At 36.4% G+C, this 16,522-nt stretch overlaps 1 protein-coding gene across 1 annotated transcript in view; it reads right to left on the bottom strand.

Moving 5' to 3' along the window:
• The window catches only part of LOC124375106 (baculoviral IAP repeat-containing protein 6-like), a gene marked incomplete at its 3' end in the record, with an annotated part of 39,996 nt that extends 26,568 nt beyond the window's left edge, over positions 1–13,428 (bottom strand). Inside the window, exons 1-5 of the mRNA XM_046833217.1 lie at positions 13,201–13,428; positions 12,908–13,083; positions 12,508–12,783; positions 5,313–5,573; positions 3,295–3,512 (exon numbers count right to left, since the gene is read on the bottom strand). Coding sequence (XP_046689173.1) covers positions 3,295–3,512; positions 5,313–5,573; positions 12,508–12,783; positions 12,908–13,083; positions 13,201–13,413 — 1,144 coding nt within the window. The remainder of the gene's footprint in view (positions 1–3,294; positions 3,513–5,312; positions 5,574–12,507; positions 12,784–12,907; positions 13,084–13,200) is intronic.
• Between the last annotated feature and the right edge of the window lie 3,094 nt (positions 13,429–16,522).

Below are 16,522 nucleotides of genomic sequence, written 5' to 3'. Positions count from 1 at the left end.
ATGATCTTTTTCTAAACGGCTAATCAATTGGATTTTGGCGGTTTTAGCCTGAACCTTGGCGGTCCAAACTATCGGGTATTGGCATCCAAAATCTCCTTTCTGAATTATTGTTATCAGCAGCAAATCAGCAAAATCAACTTACAGTTTTAAGATAAACTGACTAGTTTAGAAGGTTAAATACCAAAGGTTCCATACTGCTAAATAAATCTATATTTCTTAAAAATACCATGGTTGATTTCATAGTATTTAATTTTAATCCTTAGCATCCCTCTTTGATGTGCGCCTCCTATAGTTTAGAGTTTGACTGTGTTAATTGATATTGTCCGTTAACAAAATATCACTAAGCATTAATTATGTCAGAGTTGTATACAGGGTGGAGCAAACCACTTGTCCACAGTGTATAATGGCTGAAAGGAGAGAAACCTACCTTTTTCATTTAAAGAAAACTCCCATATTACGATCCCAAAGAATTCAGGAAAATAATTATTAACATGTAAAAATAACCCAAAATGACACTTTTAGAGGGGGAAAGGGTAGGGATAATTTTTTAAAGATTTTTTTTTTTAAACAAGAAGCTAATTTTTACGTAAACTAGCTCTATTCACTCACCATTTTGAAAAAGTTTGAATTAGAATTTATTATGCTTCTTGTATATAGAGTGGTCCAAAATGTCAAAGTTGTACAGTTTCACTGTTCTTCTTACTGTTACCTTGTTGAAAATTGTAGCAAATCAAAATTTGTATCCAAGATTATCAAAGAAACAGAAGTACTTTTATAAAATACCTTACAGTTGTCACTTTTCAGCACATTTCTAATTTTTTTAAATAGTTACAAGTTAGAATATTTTAAACTTGTAAAACTTAAAAAATGTAAATAGAAAGGAATGACTTTCATTATACCTATCATTTTTTTTAAAATTAAAATGTGTTGTATTTAAAGTTGGTTTTCATCTTGGATGGTTGAGAAATGGCGCCAAAAATATTAATTTTCACGTCTTGTTGCGTTACAGCATTTTGAATGCCTGCATTTGCCATCAGTAGATGACATTTTGTACTGTATTGGAGCTCTATACGAGGTCTGTCCAAAAAGTATCCAACCGCTGACCAGTAGGCGGCGCGGCGTAACCGACTGGCTCGAACCGGTTATTGGAGGGGAGGATCAAGCCTACTCCTTCCTATATTAGGCATTGAATACGATCTGGTCACTCAGTGAGTCACAGCGCTGTTCCGTACAGTACTGCCGTGTGTGTGCGTCGCATTTCAATATGACAACGTGTTGAGCAGCGCATTTGCATAAAATTTTGCTAAAAACTTGGCCATTCAGCATCAGAGACGATTACTATGATACGGAAAGTTTATGGTGACGTGTCTATGGGCGATACACAAATAAAAGAATGGTTTAGGCAGTATAAAAATGGCCACATATCAGTGGAGAGTGATGACCGATCTGGCAGGCTTTTAACGGCCAGAAACGCTAAAATGTTGAATGTGCTCGTGCAGCAATTAATGAAAACCGTTGATTGGCTGTCCGAGAGCTGGAAGGAGATTTAGGAATACCAAAATCGTCAGTTTGTAACATTTTACACGAAGATTTAAAAATGAACCGTGTTTCGGCAAAATTTGTTCCTCGGCTGCTGACAGAAGACCAAAAGGACTGTCGACTTGAAATCGCACAGGACAATCTGGATTTGATAAAAAGTGACCCAGGGCTATTTAAAAAAGTTATACTGGTGATGAGTCATGGGTTTATGGCTACGACCCTGAAACAAAGGCTCAATCTTCACAGTGGAAAACTCGCGAAAAGCAACGGCCAAAAAAAGCAAGACAATGCTGAGAGATTTTTTTTGACCAGGGCGGCGTTGTTCATCACGAATATGCTCCAAGAGGCCAGAGAGTGAATAAGGAGTATTATCTTGAGGTCCTAAGGCAGCTATGAGATACAGTGCGAAGGAAACGACCTGAACTGTGGACAAGCCGTGACTGGATCCTGCACCACGACAACGCGCCAGCTCATTCCTCAAACCTTATTCAGCGTTTTTTGGTCAAACACGACATCAACCAACTACGACAGCCTCCCTACAGTCCTGACATAGCTCCTTGTGACTTCTGGCTATTTCTGAAATTAAAAATTGCTTTGAAAGGAAAAAGATTTGACGATATTGAACAAATAAAACAAAATGCGACGAAGGACCTGTTAGCCATTCCGCAAAATGAATTTAAGGAGTGTTTCCGGAAGTGGGAGGAGCGTTGGAATAAGGTAGTGGCTTGTGGAGGGGAGTACTTTGAAGGGGACCAGATTGCCGTTGCCGCCGCCGAGTAACGTCAGTTCATGCCAGACATCAAGGTCGGATACTTTTTGGACACACCTCGTATGTTGCAGATTTGCTGTGAAAGTGAGTTTTATCCATCATATTATTGTGTATATTATATATTATATTATACTATACTATATTATATTATATATATATATATATATATATATATATATATATATAATGTTATGACCTGCTCCATGCATTTCTTTAGTTTTCCTTCAATAATTTAACCCTATATTATGAATATCTGATTTTGTATTAAAGTTTTCCTGTCATTTTCTGCCCTCTTCCACTTTCCCTTACCACTGAGTTGCATAATATTAAATATACAACCTCCATACTGTATTCTTTCTTTAAATATCCTACCATCTTCTGTTAAGTGAAAGTCCTTTATTACTTCTCAGTTATCATTTACTAAAATCATTGAAATTACTCTATGCATTTTCCCTTTGTCTTTTTTATAAATATTATTAAATTTCTTTTTTAAGGTAACTTTTACGTTTGCAAAATTCTTTACAAGGTACTTGTGATTTCCAACAAGCATCTGCCACTTTGAATCTGAGCTGCTTGCCACCTAACATTCCAGGATACTGTTTTTTCCGTACATCTGTAATCACGTATAATTTTGCAAGCTTAAATATGAACTGGTTTTTAACAGTTTGAGAAACCAAAGCACGTGATATCCATTATAAATGCCAGTACTTGTATTTTTATCCATGTTAACACACACTTTACAAGTGGAGCAGACAGAACACTAAATGGCTGCATTCTAGATCACATGAGTGGACCACAGCGACATTTGTCCATTGCACAACCAAGGCCTGTTTCACATCTTAATAATATACCACAAACATTTCGAGTAAAATATTTTTGAATGTACAAAAATATTATTAATGCTAATGTAAATGACCCACAAGAGTCCAATTGCACTGGATTTATGCGATTTCTCTGGTTAAACACGTAGAGAAATGAAGTCAAACCTTTCATGTTGAGCAGATTTCTGAGGTCATCGACAAGGAGTTGAGGAGCAGGAGTACTCTGAGAGCTAGTCCCAAGGCTGCTCCCACTCCACACACAACCCTCACCCTGTGAGTAGGCCACTGAAGTGTATGCCAGGGGAGTGGAAGACCACTTAGCAGGTACGGGAGGCTCCTGGTCAAACAGTTCTGCTTCCAATGGTGTGCCATACAGACCAAACCTACAACAAATAATATTTCTTATAATACAAACCTTTTAAAAATATATACTTTAAAAAAAGTATTGAATAAAAAGAACAACATATTTAATCTATCACATAGGTAACATAAATTAACCTTTTCTGGAATTTTTAACTACAGGGTTGAATTAATGGCCGCTGTATCACAACAGATCACTTCTTAACATTTTTATGATTTAAAAAGTCAAACAAAAATATTAAACATCATACACTTGCATCAATAGTTGTAAGACATTAATTTCTCTATGATGTGGGATTACTATACATATTATTAAAGATATAATAATTTGGAAATTCATATAATAATGATTGTTGTCTTGTATATATTAATATTGTACACTAAACCTAATTTATAATATTAATAACATGAAACTGAGATTTACACTTACTCCTATTGAATCTCAACACTTTTTTCTGATGGTGTTCCAAAAAGGATTAATTTCTAATTTGTAGTCAGGAATAATATGTCATATACAACTCCTAGGTAGCAGCACAATGCAGAAAAACGTTCGACAAAGAGTAAGAACGTTAGTGCTAATGGTGTTTTATGAGAAGTTTAAAGACTGCCGTATAATGGTAACACAAAGCAGTGAGCAATGTCAAACAGAGAGAGATAACTGGACATAAATAACAGACTCATCCACAGCGTGATTTAAACCAATTGCCTGGGGAGAATTAAACTTATTATGTATCTGGAACTTATTAGGCTGATGATGTGGAGTCTTCTTGTCTACTCTCTCTTATCTACTTAACTGGATCTTTCCTCTAAAAGAACAAAATCATCATAACAAGATCTTATTTAAAGGTGGAGATGGATGATGATCAATAATTGAATTTGTGCAACCACCTTTAGTTTTTGTATGATTTGTCTAAGGACCTTAACTCTTCACATCATATGAAACAATCTTATTATGAACTTTTAAAAATATTCAAGTCTTCCATTCTTTCCTCAAGTGCACAAAGAATTTTAAACTACATCTACTCCTTAACTACATGATTTTGTGGTTTGTTTAGTATACACTTAGAAAATTACCTTTCACCATATGTGGGCAACTTCTCATGAAGTGCAAGCAAGCCTATGTGGTATTACTGTTTGGAACAAGTTTGATACATAAGTAGCTAAGATAACAATGCTTGTTGGCCACTATCAATTATAAGTGTAATTTTTGTTATTTAAAACACAGATAATTTAATTACTAAGAAATTCTAAACATTATTAGAATTTGTGGTTGTTAAAAAAATCATTGACTGAACAATCAAGAGACAAATTCTGCATTGAAGAATTTTAGCTAATAACTATCTTAATATTGATATAATTAGTTAGTAACTGAAACTAGCAAAGTAACTAATAAAGAAAACAATTGAAAGCAAAGTAGAAACTAGTTTAAGAAATGTTTACCTATTTTTTATAAATATTTAAATCTAATAGAATTGAGTACAAAATACTTCATTTCAATATACTTTTTAAACATTTACATGTATTACTCAAATACATTTTTGTAAATCTCCTTCTTGAGTTTCCTTGTACTCTTGAGCTCCCTTAAGAGAAAGGTGGTGTGAGAGGTATGGATAGGTGAGAAGAGGTCAACTTCTTGTAAATGTTAAATGGACAAAAAGCCCAAAAATATAGTAGACTAATTTATTTTAATTCATTCATTAAAAATATAGTTTTAAATAATATTGGGTGACATGGACTATTTCAGTAACCATGTCATATATAAAACATATCTATATTTCAATTTCAGAGAGAGAGGGAGGGAGTAAACTTCTGAAGTACGTTACCTTGTCTGCAGCACCAGGTGAAATGGGTTCTGCCTGGCATGGAGATGCTTTGCCACCTGCCTTAGCAGTCCAAGAGCTTTGTGGGCTACAGGACCGACAGTGTCTCCAGCAACTAGACGGGACAGTATAGTGAAGTACCAGCGCAAGGCTCCAGCAGACCAGCACTGCCACACTTGCTGCATGCTCTCCAGCAACGCTTTCACCACACTTGTGTCAAACTGTGACTGAACATTGCCGCTGTCTTGGCTATTCCTCATACCACTGTAACATCATTAAAATAGTTATAATAATAATTTTACATCTAGTTGGCTCTATAATAAGTATTTATGTAATATGCTGCTAGATTATTCTATTCCAAAAACTATTACAGAATTCAAATTCATTTTTAAGTAGTTTGTTATCAAAGTGGTTAATAATTTTAAAACTACTTTGTAATCTTTTAGAGACAGACTGGATGTGGGTTTACAGTTTATTGCCTTTACAGACACATCTTACAATAAAATTTAAAAAATCAATGATTTCATCATTTATCAAAATGTACATAAGAAACTTTTGAAATATCGAAACCTGGTGCTCTTAACACTACGCCTATGCACCTACAAGCCTATATTTGCAGAATACCAGATAATGATTATTAATTTACGTATTGTTTGCAGTGCACAAAAATATATTTTTTGCTAATTTTTGAAAAAGATTGTACCTATTGTAACAAATTAAGCCTTTAACACATTGAATGCGGCTGGCACCGCACGGTGCCGCGCTTCGGGTGTCCTCGGGTGCGTTCGGCACCGGACGGTGTCACGCCACCTTCTAGATTTCACAACGTCAGTGCTGTTTCAGCTTCTGCGTGAGGAAGGTATATTTCGCGCCGCCGCGTGTAGAGTACCCTTGTTTGTTGTTCCACGTGGTTCGGGTTGAGTTTCATCGGCTAAATCTGTGTGTTTGGTGTATTGTTATAGTTGTAGGGGCTGTGAACTTCGTTGTGAACAATGGATGGTCCTAGTTCTAGCCAAATAAGACACTATTTGAGTGAGAGTGATGTGGAAAGTAGTTCTGACGATTCTGTGGCGTCTGCCGGCCCGGAGAGTGACATTGACCAAGCCCAGCTTGACGCGCCGCCTATTGTCAATGTGGTGGCGCCTGCTGTGGACATCGAGGATGAGGACACGGATGACCAGGAAGCTGATCAAGTGATTTCTGACCCAATATGGTCACTTCGTACTGCAGGTATGCGAAGAATTCCCTTCACAAAAGAAAACAAATTGCTTGTACCTGCCCCCGGAACAAACGATCCTATCGATTGGTTTTTTTTTTACTACTTGATGATACCTTGTTGGAAAAAAATTGTGTCTGCCACTAACAAAAATGCCTGGGAAATATTATTTTCCCCTAACCTCAAAATAAAATCAAGAATAAATAATTGGCAGGAACTGACAGTGGCTGAACTGAAAAAATTTTATCGGGCTAATCTTTCACATGGGAACTGTAAAAATCAATCGTCTAAACGATTACTGGAAAAAACTGATCGTATGTTTTAATTTTGGATTCGTGAGATCCCAAATGAGCAGAGACAGATTTCTCCTGATCCTAAGATGTTTAAATTTTTATGAAAGTGACGAAGAGGACTGTACCTGATGATCGCCTCTACAAAGTCAGGCTTTTGATTGACTATTTCAATCAAAAGATGAAAAACCATCTACTACCCAAGTCGAGAGTTGTCGATTGATGAAGGAATGGTGCTATGGAGAGGACGTCTGCACTTTCGACAATACATTCAAGGAAAGCGCCATAAATATGGTATCAAGATTTACTCGTTATGTGAAACCGGATGGACTTTGTGTAAGTTTCACTGTGTATTCTGGGAAGGGAGGTGAACTTGGAGGAAAAGGTCATGCTAGCAAAGTAGTCAAGTATTTTGATGAGGGGAATGCTTGGGGTGGGCCATTCATTGTATATGGATAATTATTATATCAGTTACCCCCTTGCAACCGAGTTACTGAGTGAGAAAAACCTACTGCACCGGCACAATGCGCTCAGACCGAAAGCATGTTCCGCTAGATCTCAAGACAGCTCGTTCTTGCCAGAGGAGAAAAGGCCAGAACGGTACGCCAATGGTGTTTTGATAGCAAAATGGTTGCGACAAGCGTCAGGTGTTGTACCTATCCACAGAGTTTGAGAATGATTTGGGCATTCTCAATGAATAGGTATAACCAACCTCGCCACAAAGCCTCTGCCCATAATACAGTACAAAACGCCCATATGAAGGGTGTGGACCGAAATGATCAGCTTTATGAGCTATTATGCCTGTCGAACACAAATCAATTTCGCTGGTACAAAAAGATCTTCGTCCATTTCCTTCAGACGTTGTTGGTGAACTCCTTCAAACTTTATTTTACAAACCAAACCCAAGGAAAAGATCGCTGTACCACTTTAGATTGTCCATCATCAACATGCTGCTTTTGCCTGCAGCAAAACGCAATCACACCTCCACTCCGGCCTAGACAACAAACAACTGTCAGACACGTATTGTCAAAAAAATGGACACACCTGACAACACAGGAGAAAGGATGAAGAGAAAACGATGCAGAGAATGCTCAAAGACAAAGAAAAGAACCATGACCCTTTTCTTTTGTGCCAGTGCCCTGGCGAACCTGGCCTATGTGCACTGAGATGCTTCGACAAGTATCATGAGTAGGAAAGAAAATGAGGCAGGAAAAAGTGGAAATATTGTAAATATTGTTATATAATTGTGTGTATGACGGTTACAAATGAATGGAATACTGTAAACAATTTGAACAGTGAAAAGTGTTGTGCGTGGAAAGTGACGGACGCGACTGACACCGTCGGGTGTCCAATGGCATCTGACCTGCCGAGTGCGGCCGGCACCTTCCGGTGCCGCTACTATATTGTTGCTGTATATATGTATATATGGACATATACACATCATTGATGATGGTGCATATGAAGTCTCCACATAATAATGGTAAGTAAAACCTAAAAAAAAATATTTTCAGCATGGGCTTGTATTTTACGTATTTTCTGGGCAGCAGTGAATGTGTTAATGTGCTATTTATGGGTTTTCTATATACTTGTAATCTTTCATAAAGAGAACCTTATTGTGTTATCATTGTGCTACATATTTTATGAAACTAGATAACATTAAGAATAAATTGGCTATCATAGACTGGAACATTTATTATACTATAACACTCCACGAGGTACATCCCACCACTTTTCAAAATAACAAAAATAAAGCATTGGTTAATTTATTATAATTTTGCAGTGCATATAATTCTCTAAAATGTATATATTGATTGGTGGTAAATTGGTGATAAATTGATATTTGGTATATTTTGGAAATATTTTGTGTAAGAATTATTTTTTGGAAATTTTTAAAATCATACCCAAAGTAACAAATTTACTCTTTCGTGTACTATTTGTGGTTTTTACAATATATTTAATGTTTCTTCAATAAAATCAGGATACAATTATATATTTTCTGTATATATCCTGTGTCAAGTCTGTGATGGCGTCGGATTCCAGACTCTGCACTAAGAGGAAGGTGAATTGGAGCTAAACTCAACATTTATATTGAATTAAACCTTCCCCCATAGTAAAATTACGTGTACGATATGAAGTTGTACACAAATTCAAATAAAACATATTAATAAGAATACATACGTAAAAAAATCTCTTTTAATAAAACAGTCACCCTGCCACAAGTTACATATACATGTCAAACAATATTTAAAATTATTGTAATAAATAAAGTATTCAGGATTGAAAGAATAGTTAGAACTTGTTGATAAAATAACTATCTAATAGATGAAGTTTGAAGACTGCTTCTTACGAAACAGTGTACAAAAATATGAAACCAATAACAAGTATAATAAAAAAGGAACAAATATCATTCTTGAAACATTTGTTAAAGAAGCCTAAAAATAGAATTAACAGAATAGTAATAGAAAAATTCTGAAATACTAGGAACAAAATTATATAGATCACAGAAATAAAGGTTTCGTAGAACACATCCGAGTTATGTATGTTACCACCGCCAATGCTTACAATCACAAAAATCAGCATGCATTGTATAACAAAAATGGCTGGCATAGAAAAAAAATTATAAAGAGAAAAAAATAACGATAAAAATTTTAAATTGTTATTTTTGTGCTTATTATTTGTAAATTTTCAAACAGGCAATTTAAACAAATGAATGGGTCCCTCGAACAACGTTGTAACTGACAAATTTTATGAAAATGACTTTTTCGCAGAACAACGTTGTAACTATCATTCTGCATCGTGTGGTAAATTTAGTTTTGAATAAAACCACCCTGGCAGCCCGGAACGGCTGATCGAATTGGCGGGAAACTGGCATCCGCGCTCAGAACAACGTTGTATCTAGCATGATGTTGCCCTAACCTGGCGTTGTCATTTCACCCGGCATTCAAAATCGTTTGAATAAGGGAAGAAAACGCAAAATGAAGATTAATCAATGGAAAGACACCATGGGAACCCCTACATTTCCAAGAGGAAGAAGCCCGTTCCTGGAAATTTGACACCTGAAATGGTAAGCAGAACAACGTTGTATCTACACCTAATACTTATAGTAAAACAACCTGGTATAAACACGTCTTCACAAACACTGTTTTTTTTTAATTAATAAGAATAACTAAACTAAGATTCCAATGTATTTTATCAACGACAGCTCTCATGCCACAATTTAGCAGTACACGACATGGCAAGAATGAAGCTTGTATGTTTTTATGGAATGAAACTGTAGGCAAACGGGGATCAGCAGAAATAGCATCATGTATCTTGAAGTATATTGAACTCATCTTTCAAAAGCTCAAACCAGGCCAAACCCGTACACTGAAGCTTTGGTCAGACCGCTGCATCGGCCAAAACAATAACTGGAGATTGATCGGTGTAATGCAGCACCTGGTGACCAATCATTTCTTTACTACCGTTGAACAAAAATTCATGACTACAGGTCATAGCTTCCTCCCATGCGATCGAGATTTCGCTTTGATAGAAAAGGCAAAAAAAGGCAAGCACATTTATGTCCCCTTCCAATGGGTTGAAATAATAGCTCATGCAAATTCAAATCACCCTTTTACTGTTTGTCTTATGAACACTGAGGACTTTAAAAACACAGACATTGTGTTGAATAGCTTGGCCACAAATAAGTTCAATATTACAAACCATGTTTGGTATCAAATGACTACAGACGACCCAACTACTTTGTGCGGCAGGACGGCTCACAATGTCTTACAGCCATGGTATGGTCATGTATTATCCAAAATAATCAGAGAACGAGATGATGTAAATACATCAAAGACGAGCACTTCACAGGAGAAGAGGCCTTCAAAGAAGGAGGTGCGTAGACATCCTCCCGTTGTAGTTGAACAATTCAAACGGTTTTATGAAGGCACCTTACCAATCAAAGCTGCTGAGAAAAAAGACTTACTGGATATGTGCAGGTACATACCTCAAGAGTATGTTCCATTTTACGAGAATATTTCAGTGGAATAACCAATATAGTTTACATGAATAAAATGTAAAATTTTACATGATTGAATATTTTAGTAAAATGAACAATGACTATTGTAAAGTACTTTTATATATATATAAATTGTTTCTTACTTAAGTATTACATAATAATAAACTACTGTTTAACTGAACTCTAGTGTCATCTTTTCGAAGCCCATATTTTAAAATGTGACTTGTCCGAAGAACAACGTTGTAACTGACGTTAGTTACAACGTTGTTCCATAAAATTTGGATGTAAATCCACTTACAACTCAAGTTACGCAATACATTTAAAGTTAATATTTGTTATATAGTTGTTATTTTATACAATGAATAGTTTTACATCAAAATAATTTCATCTCCACAGAAAATATCCCAACCAGAAAGTTTTTTTCACTTCCTGAAAAATTTCACTTTTGTCAGTTACAACGTTGTTCGAGGGACCCATCCAAATATAAAAAGGCCAAGCAATTCCCTTGGTTTACTTGAAATGGATAAACAGACCTTAGACCTTACAAACCATGTTTTGGTATCAAATGACTACAGACGACCCAACTACTTTGTGCGGCAGGACGGCTCACAATGTCTTACAGCCATGGTATGGTCATGTATTATCCAAAATAATCAGAGAACGAGATGATGTAAATACATCAAAGACGAGCACTTCACAGGAGAAGAGGCCTTCAAAGAAGGAGGTGCGTAGACATCCTCCCGTTGTAGTTGAACAATTCAAACGGTTTTATGAAGGCACCTTACCAATCAAAGCTGCTGAGAAAAAAAGACTTACTGGATATGTGCAGGTACATACCTCAAGAGTATGTTCCATTTTACGAGAATATTTCAGTGGAATAACCAATATAGTTTACATGAATAATAAAATGTAAAATTTTACATGATTGAATATTTTAGTAAAATGAACAATGACTATTGTACAGTACTTTTATATATATATAAATTGTTTCTTACTTAAGTATTACATAATAATAAACTACTGTTTAACTGAACTCTAGTGTCATCTTTTCGAAGCCCATATTTTAAAATGTGACTTGTCCGAAGAACAACGTTGTAACTGACGTTAGTTACAACGTTGTTCCATAAAATTTGGATGTAAATCCACTTACAACTCAAGTTACGCAATACATTTAAAGTTAATATTTGTTATATAGTTGTTATTTTATACAATGAATAGTTTTACATCAAAATAATTTCATCTCCACAGAAAATATCCCAACCAGAAAGTTTTTTTCACTTCCTGAAAAATTTCACTTTTGTCAGTTACAACGTTGTTCGAGGGACCCATCCAAATATAAAAAGGCCAAGCAATTCCCTTGGTTTACTTGAAATGGATAAACAGACCTTAGACCCCCCCCCCCCCCCCCGGCACAATATGTAAACAGTGATCAATTTAAGGGAGAACAAAGAAACAGTGTTTCTAAACCACTCTCAGAAAAACTGGTTGGAGAGGTCATATCTTCCAATCAAGGGAAGGGGCCTCTGACTCTTTTCTTCAGAGTATTCCACAACCCTAGTCTTGCAGTTCTGGTACCTCTAGTTCTAGAAATTGAGCACTGTATATATATATATATATATATATATATATATATATATATATATATATATATATGTATAAGTTAAAAAGTTGTTATAAACAATATTGTATACTCACTCGCTGCAGAGAACAATGAGTTTAACACATTTCCTGGCGGTGGAACGGTCACCACGAACAAAGCAACTGTGGACAAGTGGGCCAAGGTGGTCCTGGATGATTGCCACAAGGGCTGTCTGCTGAGGTGGGGAGGGCCTCAGTCGGCTCAGGCGGGTTGCTACTACCCACAATAGGATATCGAAGGCCATGCTCTGCTGTACACCATTCTCACCAGTCACCAGTTCTACCAATCGCTCCACCAACGGGTCCGATTCCAACATTGCACACCGCTCAGCCCTTCACAAAGCGTAATGTTCATGATAGAATATTCTTTACGGTTACATGAAAAATTTTATACAAACCGATACATTTTAATTGTAAAATAAAACATATGAACAAAGTGATATGTAGAATGGCTTGCCTTTCATTGGGTATGTCGGTGGGCTTGGCGTTTCGTACAGTGATGGAAATCTCATGTAACCAGTCACAACCAGTTAGATCCATCTTCTTGTTTGCAGCATTGCTGGCCAGCCGGTCCACTGAGCTACCCAACCCATTGTGTTCCCAGCGCCATCGCCGCTCCCGTTCTTGCCCTATCTGTAACAGTGAAAAACCAATTACAATCTCATACTAGCTTTTTCTCAAAACTATAGAATGTTTGTATTTTTGCTTAAAACTAAACATAACTTAGCTGTTTTGAAAAATTTTACGTACTGAAGATGAAGAAGCAGCCAGAGCCTTGATGTGTACCAGCAGCGTGCGGCCGCGCACCTTGTACAGTTGGGGGCTGGTGAACGTGACAGTGCCAGACTGGTCAGACAAGTCTAGACATGCGGCCAGGTTCACAGGTCCACTAAGAATTTCGGTATTGTGTGTTCGAGCAAATTGCTTTGTTAGCACAGGGTTTGCTGTTGGACCTATCAACATCAAACAATATCCCTTAAATGAATAACTGATAGTAAAATTAATTTTCTCTGACTGAAAATCCACGCAGCAGACATGGACATGACTTTCAGATCTTATACCAACATTGTAAAGATATCTAAAGCAGGGTGTCTACTAGTGAAGTGGAACAAAATTTTGTGATTTTTCAAGTCTTAGTGATCTACTTTAACAAATATTTAAAACCAAAAACAAGTGGTCATAGGAAAACACACAAGATATAGAGTTGTTGTATTGAGTTGTTACAGAAAGAAAAATGTCCCTACTAATGACAAAATATGTTTACTGACCTTCATGAAACCGATCTTAATTACAACATGGCAGGATTACGCCACACCATGTGTAGTATAACAGGCTTCGCTGAAGTTGCATGCAAAATTTCAAGTCTATAGCTCATACAATTGACATCAGCTATTCATGAATGATTACACACTGAGTAATCAAGTGTATCCAATATTCAAAAACTATAATTAGCATAGAGATAACGATGAAGTAGATAAAGTAGATATGTAAGCAGAACTAATTGTGATGAGTAATATCACTAGAGACCAGAAATGTTTTAGGTGACTTTATTATTCACATGGTTTTGTCTCCAAGTAACATATCTGTCCTGACAGTGATCCTGCACATAGTGTGTAACAGTGTGACGGTGCGGTGCGGCACGGCACAATATGGGTGTTTATTCCACGAAAAAAAAAAAAACAGAGACAGTAATTCAAATATTGTTAAGAGTAAATGCCTGGACAGTTAAGATCAACATGGCTTCTGCATTACAAGTTGCCAACTTGTAGAAAGTTTCACACTATCTTCTTTGTTAAAAATTCTTTTCGCTTTTGATTATTTCTTGTTTTTCTTATTACCCTTGGATAATAGTAGGGAATTTTTCAAAGTACTTTTGTTTTATCGAATTCTATGGGATATTTGGTCTTGAAACTGCATTTTGCTATAGCCAATGTTTAATGTGTAAATTCACTCATATGGATGTTTTGTTAATGTAGACTGACTCATATCTACATGGGATTTTGTATACTTCTGGAGTACACAGTGCAATGTTACACTTAACTGGTCTCAAACAGTTCTTCAACTTTTAGGCTGGCTTGAATACAGTTTTGATATTATGCCTCCTTAACCCTTTGACGGCCACGGGCCGATATACTGGCTCTCGAATTTCTTTTCCGAAACGGCGGCCGTGAGCCAAGATATCGGCATAGAAAAATCAGTTCGAAAACGGCATCGCGCCGAGAAATCGGCACCCTTCATTTGATTAAATTATTCCCTTACCTCTTTATTTTCGGTTTGTAATATAATATCAAACGAAACGTAAACATATATCCTTTCAAATTATTATAATTATTATAAAATGTTTTTACTTTTTTTTGTTCAGTAGAAAGATGCAAATTCAGAAGGCAGTGACGTGTCAAACAAGATGTTCGGTTCTCTTTGGTAGCAGCTGTTTGTTCGTTGTGGCTTTGTACACTTGGTTTTGTTCTTAGACGTTGTAATGTGAGGTTATGTTACATTTGCTGTGAAGTTTAGTAATGTTTCTTTTCTGGTTTACATTTAGCAATGAGTAACAAAAGACGTCGTGAAGCATCGCCTGTAAGTGAGGACACATTGTTTTCCCTGTCTTCAAAATGCTAATGTAAGGGACTATTAGTAATGACACTTCCAATTATGATCTCTTTTCTTCTGAAGACAGCACTAGTGACTTGGACGATACGGACGATGATCCTACGTTCGATCCTGCCAATTTAGGGCCGTCTACATCACAAACCAGATTTGGTCTGCCCCTACAAACTAGGCCTAGATTTTTTGATGTGAGTTCTAGTTCTGATTCTGAGCAAAATGTTAGCTTAGGCCCTAGTGTAACAAATATTCCAAGGCCTAGAGGTAGGCCTAAGGGTAGTACTAATGCTACTCCTAATGATAGTGACTTAGCCTATTCTCCAGAAAGAATATGGGTTCCTGTCAGTGAAAATGATGATTCATCTATTAGGCCTAAACATGATTTTTCATTCAATGAGATTCCTGGTCCAAGACATTGCCCACCTCCAGGACTCAGCTCCCATTATGTATGTGCTGCTTTTTCTCACTAATAACCTTATTGAAAATTTTGTTACCGAGACCAACCGCTATGCTCAAGATGCCATAAATAGTAGTGGAATGAACAGGGTATGGGAAAAAGTTTCTTTTGCGGAAATGAAAGCTTTCATAGCAGCAAATTTGAATATGGGACTGAATAAAAAACCTTCTATAGATATGTACTGGAGCTCTTCTTCTTCTCAGGTTACACCATGGTATTCTCGATTGTTCAGCAGAAATAGATTTGAAGATATTTTAAGATTTTTTCATATGGTTGACAATAAAAAAATTGGCAAAACACGGTACCCCATATTATGACCCCACAGCAAAATTTCAGCCACTTGTAGACCATGCTAATAGAGTTTTCCGTCAATATTATATCCCTAACCAGCATCTAAGCATTGACGAGTCTCTAGTTGGAACCAAAAATCATACCCAACTATTGCAGTATATGCCTAACAAAAAGCACCACAAATGGGGGATCAAACTTTGGGTGCTGTGTGATTCCGTCTCAAATTATTGCTTAGCATTCTTTTGTTATAAAGGAGCTAAAAGCAATGAAGACCAGGAAAACATAAGAAAAAGAGGTCTAGCTTTTACTGTAGTTACAAAATTATTGGACATGGGGAACTATCTGAACAAGGCTTATCACTTGTATACTGATAACTTTTTCACGTCCATTCCTCTAATTGAATATTTATATTCAAAAATGACATTTGTAACAGGTACAATCAGGAAGAATAGGAGAGGAATCCCTGATGAATTGTTAGGAAAATACAAGGTAGGGGATAAAAGATACATGAGGAGTAAGGAAATTTTTAGGTTTAGCTTATAGAGAGAAGTCATCTCAAAAAAGTCAGGTGATTCTTGTGTCTTCTGATAGCAAAGCTGCTAACGTACAAGTAAGCAAGAATAAGGGAACAAAAGTGGTAATAAAAACAAAACCAGACATGATCCACCAGTATAATAAATTTATGGGTGGGATCGACACCACGGACCAGATGTTATATTC

The sequence above is a fragment of the Homalodisca vitripennis genome, unplaced genomic scaffold (genome assembly GCF_021130785.1).
Source record: "Homalodisca vitripennis isolate AUS2020 unplaced genomic scaffold, UT_GWSS_2.1 ScUCBcl_13249;HRSCAF=23390, whole genome shotgun sequence".
Lineage (NCBI taxonomy): Eukaryota > Metazoa > Arthropoda > Insecta > Hemiptera > Cicadellidae > Homalodisca > Homalodisca vitripennis.
This window is presented reverse-complemented; position numbering and strand designations above follow the sequence as displayed.